The sequence below is a fragment of the Petromyzon marinus genome, chromosome 23 (genome assembly GCF_048934315.1).
Source record: "Petromyzon marinus isolate PM22_M1 ecotype Great Lakes invasive population chromosome 23, UKy_Petmar_22M1.pri1.0, whole genome shotgun sequence".
Classification (NCBI taxonomy): Eukaryota; Metazoa; Chordata; class Hyperoartia; order Petromyzontiformes; family Petromyzontidae; genus Petromyzon; species Petromyzon marinus.
Window position 1 is genome coordinate 7,886,060 of NC_133689.1, and position 15,090 is coordinate 7,901,149.

At 46.1% G+C, this 15,090-nt stretch overlaps 1 protein-coding gene across 13 annotated transcripts in view; it reads right to left on the reverse strand.

Annotated features, from left to right (window-relative positions):
* Nucleotides 1–15,090, reverse strand: part of PLEC (plectin) — a 181,521-nt gene that overhangs the window by 67,392 nt on the left and 99,039 nt on the right. For 7 of the 13 annotated variants that reach the window (XM_032959615.2, XM_032959612.2, XM_032959614.2 and 4 more), the window contains exons 3-7: nucleotides 14,518–14,532; nucleotides 11,307–11,396; nucleotides 10,264–10,299; nucleotides 4,826–4,903; nucleotides 4,163–4,255 (exon numbers count right to left, since the gene is read on the reverse strand). In XM_032959615.2, coding sequence (XP_032815506.2) covers nucleotides 4,163–4,255; nucleotides 4,826–4,903; nucleotides 10,264–10,299; nucleotides 11,307–11,396; nucleotides 14,518–14,532 — 312 coding nt within the window. The remainder of the gene's footprint in view (nucleotides 1–4,162; nucleotides 4,256–4,825; nucleotides 4,904–10,263; nucleotides 10,300–11,306; nucleotides 11,397–14,517; nucleotides 14,533–15,090) is intronic. The other 6 variants (XM_032959617.2, XM_032959613.2, XM_032959616.2 and 3 more) reach the window with 3 other exon arrangements.

Below are 15,090 nucleotides of genomic sequence, written 5' to 3' on the forward strand. Positions count from 1 at the left end.
ATGTCCCCCCCCCCCCTAGGTGCGTGACGTCATTTATGGACGGCCCCAAACAATAATTATAATTTCCAATGCCTTATACTTTTACCGTTTAGATTTCATTGGTGGATGGTGCACGTCAAATCGGGCCCTAAGCAGGTTTTATTTTCAGGGGGGCTACTGATAAGATGCAATCAGATGGCAGCACAGATATTGTGAGGGTAGGGTTGGAAGTTATTTGATTTTGTATTTATACGTATTAATTTATTTAATCTCTTTAGCTCTAACTGCCTCTACCAGCAATGCCTCCTACCCCTGGACAAGTAGGGCGCTACAGGTATAAACAAGAGGCATGGATGTCGTGAGACAAGAGAAATATAGACAAAATTAATGCGTGGAATCGTTCACGCGAGAATCAATTTAGTTACGGATTACTTCGCTGAAGTGCAAAAGTTTTGGCTCGAACACGACCGCGCAAACGATGAACAGACTAATCGAGGAACGTATCAACGACGCGACTGTGATGCTCTCACCAAAACGCTCGGTAGAAGCTCCCCCCCCCCACCCGCTCCCGCCCACAGATGCCTAGAAGCTTGTCGACCTATGATATCTATGTTATGAAGTGAAACCCAGGGCACGGACATCACAGATGGAGATAAAAATGTGCGAACATGTGACAAACCCCATAAACAACGCACACTCAACATTGGGCTCACTGCTCTACCACAAGTGACGTCATCACACCTGCCCCTCTATTTAAGGAACGGAACGGGAGGATTTCTCCACAAATGTGGCTGTCGCCTGATGAAGCCCGTTGTAATTACCGGCGAAACGTCGTACTCAGATTGTAAATGTCGTGGCGTTGCTCTCCGACACACCGGTTAGTGCTGTACTAGTGACGAATTGGCCACGTTCCGTTCACGTGACAAACCTTACCAATTGGCTGTGTCGGGTGGTGGCGGGTTTATCGTCACATTTATATATTTTCGAGTTCAAACCCAAAAAAACCTGTCTCATGGATATTGGTGGCGAAAGCCTACGTGTTAAACTGCCTTACCGCAGTAGGGGCAGTGGCGTTTGGCTAACCATCGAACAAAGACGGTCACCGCATTGCACGCTTTAAGATGCACTTCTGCGGCCGTCTGGAACGCTCTTCCTACCGATATTAGGAAGCCACTGGAGCTGTGCACTTTTAAATCTAGATTAAAAACTAATTTCTTTAGAACTGCCTTTAGTTTGTTGTCCTTCCCCCCGCACCTCCGATTAGCACGCTTGGAAATAAATCCAACGTGCACACCTGCGTACGGGAGCAGCAGATTAACGGGTAAGGGAAGGATGAGGGAAGAGGGGGACGAAGGGGACTAATGTACCGGTAATCACACAGAGCAGGAAATAAAGTAACATCAGCGAGATGTCTGGGTTTATCCTTCTTGTTTTCCCCTCGGAGTAACTGTCGCCAGGTGCTCACCACCGTACGATGTTTCAGTGTCAGGAGTCGATCCCCTTGCCACCACTGTTCCGGTTAATCACGCTGCGCTCGGTAGAAACGGGGGACCACATCGCCTCATGCTCCAATTGTTTTGCTTTCAGCTTGTGGCCGAGAGCAAGTCGCAGTTTGAAAGGTAGCATTATCTCAATGTGTGCGCGTATTTGTTATTTATTTACTGTTAGAAAACGCCCAGCTGGAATTCACACACACACACGTCTAAGCTCATCTTTAGTCCACCCGCCCATTTTATGTTCTGACCACAGAAATGTGAACACGAGCAGGAGGGAGTTGTGCAAAACACCGAGGAGGAGTTATGCTGCAACAAACCCTCTTTAATATACATTGCAAATTACATTCCGGGTTCAAACCACGTCACCAGCAACCATAAATTCACCGTATGTTACTTTTGAGGCTGATATGATCAGTGACATCGTACAGTTTGAGTTGCCACCTATCTGGGTTTGACCCAGACAATCCTAGAATCGGCATGTTATGTTCGGGTGTGGCAGGAATTGGTTTGTACTGAGATCTGGCACCGGCATGCTGTTGAACTTTACTCCAGTACGCCTGCACTGTCTTGATAGGCCAAGTGCTCACTGAGTGAGATATATGTCTAGGTATTGGGGACCCTAAATATTAGGGGGAAACAGCAGTTGGTATGATAGATGCTAAAATTGTTTGAATGGCCATGTGAGTGTTCAGCCATGCAACAATTGTAATGTGGCGTCTTCGAAGGGGCATGCATAGCTGAATGCAATCAAGATTCAGTGGCACCGACTATGGCTTGTTCACAAGGGTTGCACAATTCTCAGACAACCATTCAGGTGTCGACAAAAGGCTCATACCGTTAGCTTGAGGGCTACGTGTGGGCAATTACTGTCGGTGCATATGTGATTAGGGCACTGCGCTACGAACCCGGCGACCCGAGTTCAGTTGCCGCTTATGACCGATAACCGTGGTGAATGTATTAACTGGTGCCGGGCCTCCCTTACGTCGACGCAGCCTTAAAATGAGTACCGGGTGTGGTGTGTAAACATCACCACTTTAGAGACAAAGGTGGGCGGGCGGGCGGGCGGGCGAGCGGGCGTGATGCAGGCCAGCCACTCCTTCGTGCACCGTGCCAGCTCTCACAAGTCTTCAATAACAGAAACTGCCCCAACAGTCCGTTAAAAGGCTACACGGGAGATCTTTGTCTTTGTTTTGTATTTGTTCAAAGCACGGTATTTTCACATTACACATACGTTCTAGACATATTCATCCAGCTGCATACATATACCCATGAGCCAGGATAAAGTTCCACTCGCCCAATGCATGAATATATGCGTTAAAGCAAACCTCCGGTTTTCTTTTTTTGTCACGAACAGCTAAAATAGCCTTTTCCTCTCCCGCCAAAAATACGTTCCAATAAAGACGAAGGATGGCTCCCTTGTCCTGGCAGAGTGAAACGTTAACGCCGAGGCAAGATCCGTCTTGTGTTCTGCCCGCAGCGAAATTCCTGTTGCCAGTAATGACTCTGCTGGAACCCACCCCCGGGGGTGAAAAGCCACCTTCATTGTCTGTTATTTCGCCTCCCCCTTTGACACAATTTCCATTGCTTGCGTGCGCTCCTCGCGCGTTGCCATCTCTCTGGCAAGAACGTTGAGAGTTAACAGTCGCACGAATGTTGGGACAATGTCGCGCCTCCTCGCGTGAAGTGCTCTCGCTTGTCGAAGCCGTTCCGAGTATTTGCGCGTTGGAAAGTGGTCCGTGATAACGACGATGCATTCGAGACCGAAGTGAAGTTTTCATGCAATAGTTGGGGAAAAAAAGGCATCCCTTTTTTTTTTTACAAAAAGCAGTTAACATTTTTCCCCCCACAGAGGCCAGGTGGGTTGATAGAGCTGTATGCATGCATGTTGAACTTCTTTCGCACCGTACGTAGCCAACCGTGCTCATCGTAGTTGTGAATAACAGAGCAGTGATGATAATAGTGGTGCCTGCGATACAAAGTATTATACCAGATGACGCCAAAAGGCGCACATATAAAAGGGTAACAGAAAAAAACAATTATATTTTGCTACTGGCAAAGGAGGTTCCAATGGTGTCTCATGGTTGATATTGTTTGACTTGCATCACACTGGGATTTTTGCACACAGCGTTGTAATACGGTGTGGGGGGGGGTTTTTCTGGAAGATTTGCTGGTTTATCCCAGGATGTTTCTGTTGCGCGTCGTCGCTTTAAGCTGTTTCTCTGTTCATATTTTGTTTGTTGCGGTTGCACCCGACTCAAGAGCCGCATGGCTCACAGGGCTATACCTAATAAATGAAACTTGAAACTTGAACACTATTGTGTATTCTAAATATGCACAAGAAAAAGTAAAAAACAAAGGTCATTGTTCGATTTAAAGGCAATTGAGCACAACGTCATTGAAATTGTTAACAAAGGGTGAAAAAAATGATTTGTAACAAAAATAAACATTCAAAACAAATCCCATGTGACGCAATGAATGTTTATTTCAAGGCCGCCACATCCAATATATATTGCAATTCAAACGGCATGAAATGACCTCCAAATCAATACACAAGAAAAAGACAAATCAATTAAGTATTCGATCTGAAGACAACTTATATTCAGAACGGGTCTAAAGAGGTAACAGAATTCGCAGGTGAGAAAGCAAGCCATCATCAAATTTGAACATTCCACGTGTTGCCCTCTGACCTGGAAGTGAAGGATGATGGTCCAGATGAGCCCCAGGGTCAGCTTGGGGTTTCCGTCAGCGATGTCATCGCTCCGGATGTTCACCAGCTTGATCTGCGCGGTTACAATTACAGTCTGGACTTATAGAGCGCCAAAGTACCACCGCATCCCCAGACGCAGTGATGAGAAGAGCTCATGCATGCCAGGAAGATGGATTGTGATGGCAGTGTGCATCCAGCATTCCATAGATGATCACAGCTGATGATCATGAAGATAATATATCCTGTATCTGTACTATATATATTTTTAAGTCATATATTTTCCATATATCTTTAGTGACTTGCTTACCTTTACATACACTTTGCAATCCCTATCGGGTTTTTTTTCGTATTGTTTGTTGTTGTAACTTTATGACACGCCCCTACTGGACATCTGCGAAAAAGAGCTTCATAGCTCATCGGATTTCTCTAGGATGAAATAAACATTCTGATAAGAGATGGGATAGTCAAAGGCAGAGGAGAAGAGGAAGGTCATGAGCTTGAACTTGAATCTGGGCAATGAGTTTGCGGCAGAGATGCTATCTCGCACAAACTCTCAAGGTAATTTACGAGACCTCATGACTCCGGAGGCGGGGGTTCGTGTGTCGCTACGAGCACGTGTACATTGGCCCCGCAGCGGAATCACCTGGCGAAGACGCAGGAAGTCGAGGGCGATCTGGACGTTGTGGAGACGATGGAACCTCATGCGGCCTTTCTCGCGAGGCTGAAATCAGCAGCGCAACCAACCACACTTAGCATGTTAGAGCGCGGCATCTGTTACAATTACACGCACCGCACGCAGATCCCCATACTTCTAACGATACCGTATCTGCAAACATCTATTAAACACTAACGCGCCACACGATGATCTGGTGTGGCCAACGTCACACACGGCATGGTTGCCATTGCTGATTTTCACCGTACCAGGTAACCGTTTTATGCCGAGCTTGCCTCGTTGGGGGCACGTATCAATTGCCAAAGGCATTGTGACGATAACTTCAAACTCGATTCGTCACAATAGTAACAGTGTGATAAGCCAGTATGCCATTGCGTGTATGTACGTTGAACTTCTTTCGCACCGTACGTAGCCAACCGTGCTAATTGGAGGCGCTATACTGTATATTATATGCACACCTATGTAAACATGCATGCATATTTAACACGTGCAGGGCTTTAGGCAACCAATATTAGGTCTCATAATTGATTGCTGGGTCAGATTGTGTCAGTACAATGTGCATCGTATTCCCTCCTCCATCCAACACAAGCCAATGAATAAAGCTGTCAGGCAGTTTCCAGAAATCGTTTCTGGCGACTGCCTGATGATGCTGGCTGTATATCTGCGAGCGAATCGTCGTGCCAAGTTGTTAAAATAAAGTTCTGAAGGGCACTGGTCACAATCAAAGCTGACGGAATCACCGATCTTGCTGATATTAGCCAATCAAATGAAGGGGGGGGGGGGTGTTACATCATAACTCGATCCATGGATGGATTTAACAATTAATCAACACGGCGATTAACCCACAAATGATGATTAACCCGGTATTTTTGATGTTTGTTTATTATGGATCGACTGAGCGGAATCAATACAATGAAATATCGGTTAGCAATCCGCAATGACCAAATATGGGCAAAACCTCTGATGGGTGATCTTGTCGGGTGTACGATTTTATCGCTCTAACACGGTGCTCCAAAAACTACCGGCGGTGCTGCTGACGCAAAAAAATGTATCGAGACGTTTGTCCACGTGACAACTTTGAATCGGCTGTCGGGTGGAGGAGGGTTTTGCGACACACATTTTTACTGACGCACTTACGCGATCCGACCTAAACAATTCATTGTGAATCTTGCATTGTATGTTCGCTTTACTGTAATTGTTGATGCATTTTGCAAAGAGATGCATCTGTTAGCAGCTCATCTCAATTACAATAAATATCCTTTGTGTTCTGCGTGTGGACGTGAGCCGTCACTTTTAAATGGTGTAAACGGAAAGAATCGATTGTGACACGCACCATCCGATGCAGCGTAATAAAGTCAATTTCAGTTCGTGAATGTATACATCATTACAACAATGCCGCACCTGGACAAGGACTATATATATAAAACAATACTAAATTACATTTAGAAAACGCCTTTCTACAAGGTACTCAAGGCGCTGTGCATCCCAAATAAAGAAATTGTTCGCCAAAGGAGGGGGAAAAAAAATCTAACAGGTAGAGAAGGCGATTCAGGAAACCTAAAGCAAGAGAAAATAAATGCGTCTCGAGGCGGGCTTTGAACAGTGCCGTTACTTCCACTGATTAGCTTTGCACGTGCTGCAGAAGAAAGCGCATTCAATGCCGCACTACAACGACACTGCTGCTGCTGCTGCTGCTCCTGCTGCTACTCCTGCTGCTGCTGCATTCACGAAAGCTCGCACGATGCACCCGGAGCAGGTGGTGGCAGTTGGCGCCTCCAGGTCGAGGGAGGGAGGGAGGCAACAGATTCCATCTCACGGTTGTTGTTCCAGCCTTAGGTGACTCGCTCGCAGGTGAACTGATTGAGAAGCCGGAATGCTGCTGGCAGCAGTTTCACCGTACCCTACCAGACGGGCGCACGCAGGCAGCGTCCCCGGAGAACTGGTCTGGTGGAGCCCAGCGCTGGTACAGCAGCAGCAGCAGCATCATCACGACCACCACTCGTGGTTTTCGTGTTCCAATTATAAATTCGCGCCGCTGCAGCATTATCGGCTGAGACGAGTGGACCCGAGGCAGACTGTGTTGCCTCCTCTAGCTGGAACCACAATATATACACATTCATATAAGTGTCTCACACTCGAATGTGGGTGGCACAAAGTTGTCCAATGCAAAATGATTATTATTATTATGCGTTGTCATCGCGGCTCGAATGAAAAAAAAACACGAACTGGTTGAAGTGTCGCGGCTTGCAACTCCAGAACTTGCGATTTACATCCAATACAACATTCAGATGCAGCTCTTCCGTTAACAATTCACGTGGATGTAGCACTACTGCAAAATACAATGTTCTCCTTCATACAAACACGTTTCAGCAGATGTGAGAAGCTGATGATTAAGCCGAGAACACCGCTGCCAATTGGGCACGTAAATGGTGTGCTTTGTGTAGCGATAATTATCAGTGGGCAATTATAAAACAGCCCAACGGCCCCCGAAATGCAAGGCAATGTCCCTCTCAGCGGGCCTCGCAATGGGGCAATGATGCAGTGCGCCGCTTCTGAATGTTCTTGTAGGTCAATTCAAGAGATGCCTGGCTCCACTTGAAAGGAAGGCGGGGGGTGAGGTGGGGGGGGGTGGGGGGACATGTTTTGCCTGTTAAAAATCGTTGAACGTTCTCCACCCAAGCATTCACAGGGTCCTCCAAAAGGGAGTTCACGATGCGTTAATTTACCGCCGCCGCCACCACCGCCTCGCGCTGTTGCCCCGACCCTGCGCTGCCAAAATCCATGTAACACTGGACCAGTCTCACTGCACCCGCCCGCCCGCCCGCCGTCGTGGTAAATGAAGGTGGTGGCACACAATGAGGGCTCTCTTTACTCTTCTTTATTTCGCCAGGTAAGGCCCACGCTGAGCTGCGTAGCTCTTTCTCAGAAGCGACCTGGCCGTGACAAATGATAGCTCAACGAAGCTGGCCCGTCGTCACGTGGACATTTACAGCAGCAGCCAAATAATCGAAAACGCGTGGTGACGTTAATTCTAAATGTGGAGGTGGAAAACACCGAAGGATCCCGAGAAAAATCGACACAACCTCGGGGAGAGAGAGACACGCAAACTCCACATATACAGCAGGCGTTAGGGTCGGGTCGAACCAACGACCTCCTGTATACCAGGCGAGCTAGTTAAGGGGGGGGGCGTGCCATGACATTGTGGCCCAAAGTGCATGAGCGGATGGTGCAATGGGCAGCGCAGACAAGTGAAGTGACTGTTTAGCGATGGCAATTGGAGGAAGCTCGCAACAGCGGCTGGGAATCCAATGACTTGGAAGGAAAAAAATTAAAATCCATAAAACACCCTACGGTTCTGGCATGCTGTGTGACATATCCACGCGGCATGGCAGGGAACTCTTTTAGATTAGGCCTCCCATTAGATCACTGTTAAAGTGGTCACGCACGCTAATTACGGCACTGTACTAATCCTCAGTTCCGTTCCAATTCAACTCTGTACCACCCTAACTCGATAAAAGGGATCCACTCGGCACGCACAATGCAGGGGATGGTGTAATGTTACCATGGCAATTAGGAGCCCGCCGCGAATGGAAACACGTACGACATTGGCTGTGCTTGGGTGAAGCAGTTGAGGATTTTATGCGAAGGTGATGCTGAGATTAAACGCATGAGATGAAACACAGTGTCGTGACAACGCTGTCACCGTAAGCAAATGGGTGAGGTCACAGGATGCGTGGGTTACAAAGGGGCTGTTTGTGAAAACACAATTGAACAACATAATGTTAATAGCCTTCGTAATAATATCGGGGCAAATAAATGTGATCAGCTAAATGCGCATGTCTCTTCCGTATGTCGTTATGGAGCATGACTTCCAAACGGCAGAAATGAGACCTCACAAGGTAATGTCTGGTCGAGCGCCCTTGGCCTATAACATCTCACAGCTAAGCATCAATCGTTCAATTCGCCTGACTCTGCTGTTGAGACTCGGAATGTCACAATTTGGTCCAGAAATGTACCTAGAGAAACAAAGTTGTCTATAAAACATTAGTCCGGGATGCCCATCGGCTGATAAACTGACGTATTTTAATTCATGTATACATGGAGTAAATTTCTACTTTTGCTTGTATACTTCATGTCATGCTTAGTTGTTGTTTTGTTTTATCAAACAAACATCATCTGATGACTCTATTAAATAAGAGATGCAACTGTTTATTAACAAAACTACAATTCTAATAACCAGATAGTGCTTAAAATAATATAAACTTATACAATTTTTTTTTATTTTCATTTGTTGAGGTCATTTTCATTTACACACGCCTCCTTCGGTTGACATTATGTATATGACGTGCTGCATATAATACACTAGAGTGTATTCTGCACTTTCCTATGGTGATAAAATATATAAATTAAACAAGATTCTGTAGAGAACATCTCGAAAGGATTGACAACCAATGCACGAGTCTCGGGTCAGAATGGAAGCCTTGAGGGTGAATTACTGAAGAAGACTTGATAATGATTATAATCATTAGACCCGTGAGTAATTATGAAGGGCGGCCAGAAAATTGCCTCGTTGACTTCCTTTAAACATTTGGCCAAGGTGTGAATTTTGCCCCGAAAAGTCAAATGTAAACAGATAACGTTATGTATTGCCTGTTTTAATTAAAAACATAATTCCATGCCATATGTTGGTGATTTGACCGTAATGTAACAGGATATGTCCCTGCAAAATGGGAGCTGTTGGCCAGTATCAAAGTATAAAAAAAACGTGTTTTACCCTTTCTGGCAATGAAACAGGTGTTTAGATGTTCAAACACCAAATAGAAACATTTTGCAAGGATTCAAGTCTACATTATCCACTCAGTACTTGCAGTGACCATGCATGTGTGCATGTCTGCATGTTGACAAGTGCGTGTGGTTGGGGAGCGGTAGTGTAGCGGTTAGCGCGCTGCGCTATGAACCTGGCGACCCGGGTTCGATTCCAGCTCACGGCCAACACCAGTGACGATTATCTGAACCGGTCCCGGGCCTCCCCTAGGTCGACTCAGCCTCAAATGAGTACCTGGTGCGGTGTGTAAACATCGCCACTAGGGAGACAAAGGCGGTCGGGCGTGGTGCTGGCCACCCACCCCTCTCGTGTACCGTTCCGGCCTTCATAGGTGCTCGCTAACAGCACTTGCCCCTACAGTCTGTTACAGGCTATATGTGGGATCTTTGTCTTCGTGGTTAATGCAGACTGAATTCCTTGCAAAGGTTTCTATCCGGTGTTTGAACAGCCTAACACCTGCTTTATTGCCATTTAGGGCAAAACCTATCCTTATTTTTTTCATACCTGGATATGTCACTGTTCGTCGTTGTATGATTTCACAGCAATCGATGTTTTGTTTCATATCCCCATCCGAGGGACTTACCAGCCGCAATTGCTTGAAAATATCACGTTCCCTTGGCTGCATCAGGTAGCAACGGGCAAAGGTCAAAGGGTAATAGTAGCAGCCAGAGGCAGAGTGCAAAAAGGTCACAGGGCAAAGGCCAGGCAAGCAAGAGAAAAAAAAAACACTGTGAACATTGAAGTAAAAAAAAAAGATTCTAAAGAAAATTACAGAAACATCTCTTTATAACAACCGGGTTTGCATACGAATGTGTATCATTTATTTGTTTACGGCATTTGTTCCGAGTGCTGAATGAATGCAAAGCGATGTCTCACATTCGGTGGTGAAGCCTGCAATGTCTCTGCGCTGTATTGCAGCAAGCGATTGCGTGGTATTCAAATTTAAGGATTGTTATAAAGAGGAAACGTTACTGCAGCAGAAGCCTGAAGCCGCAGTTAGTGGATAAACGATGAGTGCGTAAAAAGTGCATGCAGCAGGCATGCATGTCAGAGCAAGTGCACAGCATGCAGGATGGTGCAACGTACGTCGGAGTCAATGTATGCCATGCAGGAGGGCGCAACTCATATATCAGAGTCAACATAGGAGTGTGCAAGAAGGCGGAAGGATCTGAGCCCATGGCAGGCCAGGCGTGCAGCCAACACAGCTCAAAAAGGACGAATATGCAATGATTCTCACGGCGGTTTAGTGAGTACGATTTATCCGCATTGAGCTCATGCTGAATTGGAGTCATTGTTCTTCCCGAGCATCAACATTGCAGTGGGGCATGCTGGTTAAACGCAAGTGGTGTGTTTTTTTTTTCATCATCACGTGTCAAAAGAAGATACAAAATATAATCGGTGTGCTATGAAGGAGGCCCATTGCCCGAAACGTCGCCGATTATATATATATTTTACCCCTCTCTCTTAAGACCACAGTGTGTTGTTGCCGAGTGCGTCGAGTTTTTATTAAAATGTTTGACTTCATCGTGCGTTCCCTCCTCGGATTGGCCCCCCCAAATCGGGGCCTGACCAACGGCGAGGCGCGATAGGGCGAGTGAAAAGAGGTAACACCCGGCGCGTCCATACCAGCTTCTCTCCTGACAGCACTTCCAGCAGAGAGATGAGGTTGTGACCGTCCCGGAGGTCTTCGTACATGTCGTTCACGTGCTTACGCACCTGCAACCCAAGGGAGGAAAAGCGAGCATCGTTCGATTAACCCAACGGGGCACCGGCTCATCGTCGCCGCCTTTTTGCCGACGTCTTCTCAATCACTCACAGCGGGCTAGCAGCCTGTGCGTTGGCCGATGTCAACACGGTTGGCTATGGATGGTGCAAAATAAGTCAGAGGTGCATACAAACGACGACTCGTCCGCTTCGGCAATTTCCACCTAATCGGCAGAATTTCGCAAAAGCAAGACGTTTGAATCTAAGTTCATTTGCCTCTTAAAATTGGCTACGTACGGTGCGAAAGAACTAAACATACATACTTACATAAAATATCCACTTACTAGTCATTGGACTAGTATTACTTTTGATATGTTAAAGCAGTATGCAAGGAGAAATGTTAATTACGTTTTAATTGGTATTTTTTTTGCCTTGGAAGTGAAGTGAACTCAGAGTATCTGTTAGAATTAAATAAATCAGCATCCTCCTGGCTAAGAAATAGGATGTTGTTGTAGCGCAGAACTTGTAAATGAAAGAGCAAATAAACTCCGAATGACCCTACCATCCAGAAATGTGGTCTTTGTATTCAGCTGCTTGTGCATTCAACAATCGTATCAAATGCTACTCACACGATATTTCTGGACTAAGCTGTTGCCATAATAAAAAAAACACCCATTTGAATGCACATTTAAATGGAATGGTGGTGACGCAATTAATTGAGGCTATGTTTGTATGAGCGGTACTGGGTCATTGGTATTTTTAGGGGCTCGTTAACTAGAAGTTACAACAAAAACATAAGTGTAGCTTGGGAGGGTGATACGACATGCCAGGGCACACAAGTTAGTTATTTGAAGAGTAACAGTCATAATTTTCATAGTGGGAACACATGAAACAATCATCTTCACTAACCTGCTTTGGTTCCTCCCTTAAAACAACCCCTATCACTACCCCAACCCCTACCACTACCCCAACCCCTATCACTACCCCAACACCTACCACTACCCCAACCCCTATCCCAACCCCTATCACGACCCTATCACTACCCTTACCCCTATCACTACCTCTAACACGACCCCAACTCCTATCACTTAACCAACCCCTACCACTACCCCAACCCCTATCACTACCCCAACCCCTATCACTACCCCAACCCCTATCACTACCCCATCCCCTATCACTACCCCAACCCCTATCACTACCTATACCACTATCCCTATCACTATGATAATGGGAGTTCACTTTTAACTGGACATTTACTTAGATGACAGGTTTCCGCAGCCCTGCTTCAGATATTTTAACTTCAGTCGAGTATGACTGGGTGTCACCAAGCCCCACTGGGCTTGAAGAAGCTTGAAGTATATCAGGAGAATTTGGCTCCAGATAAAGCTTCATGAACCACAACTGCTGCTGTTGCTGCCGCTGCTCCTGTGCATCGTGCCACTGCTGCAGGTTGGATGTTGCCGCTGCTCCTCCACACGCCACCTCGTTTATAGCAAAGCCTGTTGCAAACAGATTCGCAAATCTGCGAGCATTTACAGCGGCAATCTTCTTCTTCTTAGTCTTCTTCTTCTCCTTCTTATAACCGCGTCAGGAGCAGCGGTGTGTATCATCATCATCATCGCTGTGATGTCTCCGTCGTATTCGTGGATTGGGAATTGCGTCGTCATACGTTGTGCGGTCTGTTCTGGATGCCCGCAGTCGCACCACTACTGAACATTTTTTTTAATTTTTGCAACTGTGCATCAGGCATCCGCATCTGCCATGGCTTTGTGCAGTGGATGCGGTTTAGGGTGGACCATGAGCTTCGTGGAAGATCAAACCCAGGTATCTTCTGCGTTGGGTCTTTCACGTTACCCCTCACTGGCTAAGTTTTAAACATCGAGGTACAATCCCACCCCGACTTCGCCGTTCGCCGGTGCGGTCTACCGATGCCGGGTGCGTGGAGGCAGACTTCAGCATCAACTTGTGACGGGGTCAAACGTGCAGTCATACCGGATCCTCGCAGCGGCGTTTGGCTCGCCATCGAAAAAAAAGACGGCCACTGCATCGCGCGCTTTCAGGTGAGCTTCTGCGGCCGTCTGGAGCGCTCCTCCCTCCGCTATTAGGGAGTCACTGGAGCTATGCGCTCTCAAGTCGAGATTGAAAACTAATTTCTTTAGAACTGCTTTTTGTGGTGGGGGTTTTTTTGTCCTTCCCCCGCACCTCCTATCCGTGCAGTTAGCTACGTATGGTGGGAAAGAAGTTCAACATACATACGAATAAAGTTGAAATATGAAGTTTGGACATTCGGTGTGTTATCTTGCCAAAGACGTACCGATCACCCCCGGTACTTCCATATGAAAGCCTCGCTCGCATTTATGCAAGTTGCTCTTCAAAGGCCACACGTAGAATTTGCACTCAAAACTGACCGTACCACGATGCACATATGCGCCCGTTCTGCGCGCAGCATTGTACGTGCAGGGCAGGTGCGTGCGATGGCGTGTACATTCAAAGGAATTCTAACAGACAGGTGGTGCTTAAGCAGCATTCCCTCAACGTGCAAGGCCCTGCCGTCTCACATATTTCACGCTTTTTTTTGTCATTCTTCCTAAAGCCTTTGAATAAGCCTCCATTCTCTGTAAGCATGCTCAGAGATGTCATTCCCCAAGATAAAAAAAAAGTTGTGAATTAATATATATTACGTAAATACACGGACGTTTAGAATCAAGGAGATTGTTATACCTTATACTCTACACCGTACTTAACTAGTACAGTGGGGTAGGGAAGAGAGTGGTGGCGCAGTGGTTAGCGCACCAGTGCTATGAACCCAGCGATCTGAGTTTGATTCAAAGCCACAGCTATCTCCCCCCACCCCCCCCCCCCCCTTCAGCAACCCCACATCAACCAGTGTCGTGAAGTATGGTAAAACAATCCATGTAACCAATGTCACGATGTGGCCTGCATCCAGCAAGTGGGTTGACAATGGGTGGTAAATTATTGTTAAAAGTATGTAGTTTTCTTTAGTTTCTAAAAAACGAATCCCTGATTAATTACTGTTGTGCCTTTTTTGGGGGGGGTTTGTAAGGAATGTGCGGAAAGAAAATGAATGGTATTGCCACGCGTTAGGGATCGATTGCATTCAGTACGGACTTACCTCTTTCTTCCAGTGCTACGGTCGTGTAGGAGGGCGGAGAGGAAATGTGGGGCATGAAAGCAAGGAAAAGAGAATCCAAGGGAAAGTTAGAACACATTTATAAGCGACATTTTAGAGACGGCATGACAAAAGAGTGACAATTCAGAGGAAGTTAATGAAGGCAGGAATTTTTATTTTTTTTAGCGAAGTATAAGGTAAAGAAGATTTATGTTTGAAATGAATGAAAAAAACTACTAAATGCTAAACAATTACTAATAGCTGAAAGCATTTGAAAGGTAAAGCACATTGATAAGCGACATTTTAGAGACAGCATGACACCAGAGTAAACATTTAGAGGAAATTAATACAGACGAAAAAAAATATCTATTTTAGTGAAGTATCAGGTCAAGAAGATGTGTGTTTGAAATGAATGAAAAAAAACCTACTAAATGCTGAACAATGACGAATATTATTCCAGGTCCTTCGCTTGTGGAAATTGGCGCATTTCCATATCATTCAATTAGCGTTTGTAGGAATAGTGTTTGTCAATGTAGTAATGCTCATCGGCGTTTGTTTCCACATCAGCCAAAAATA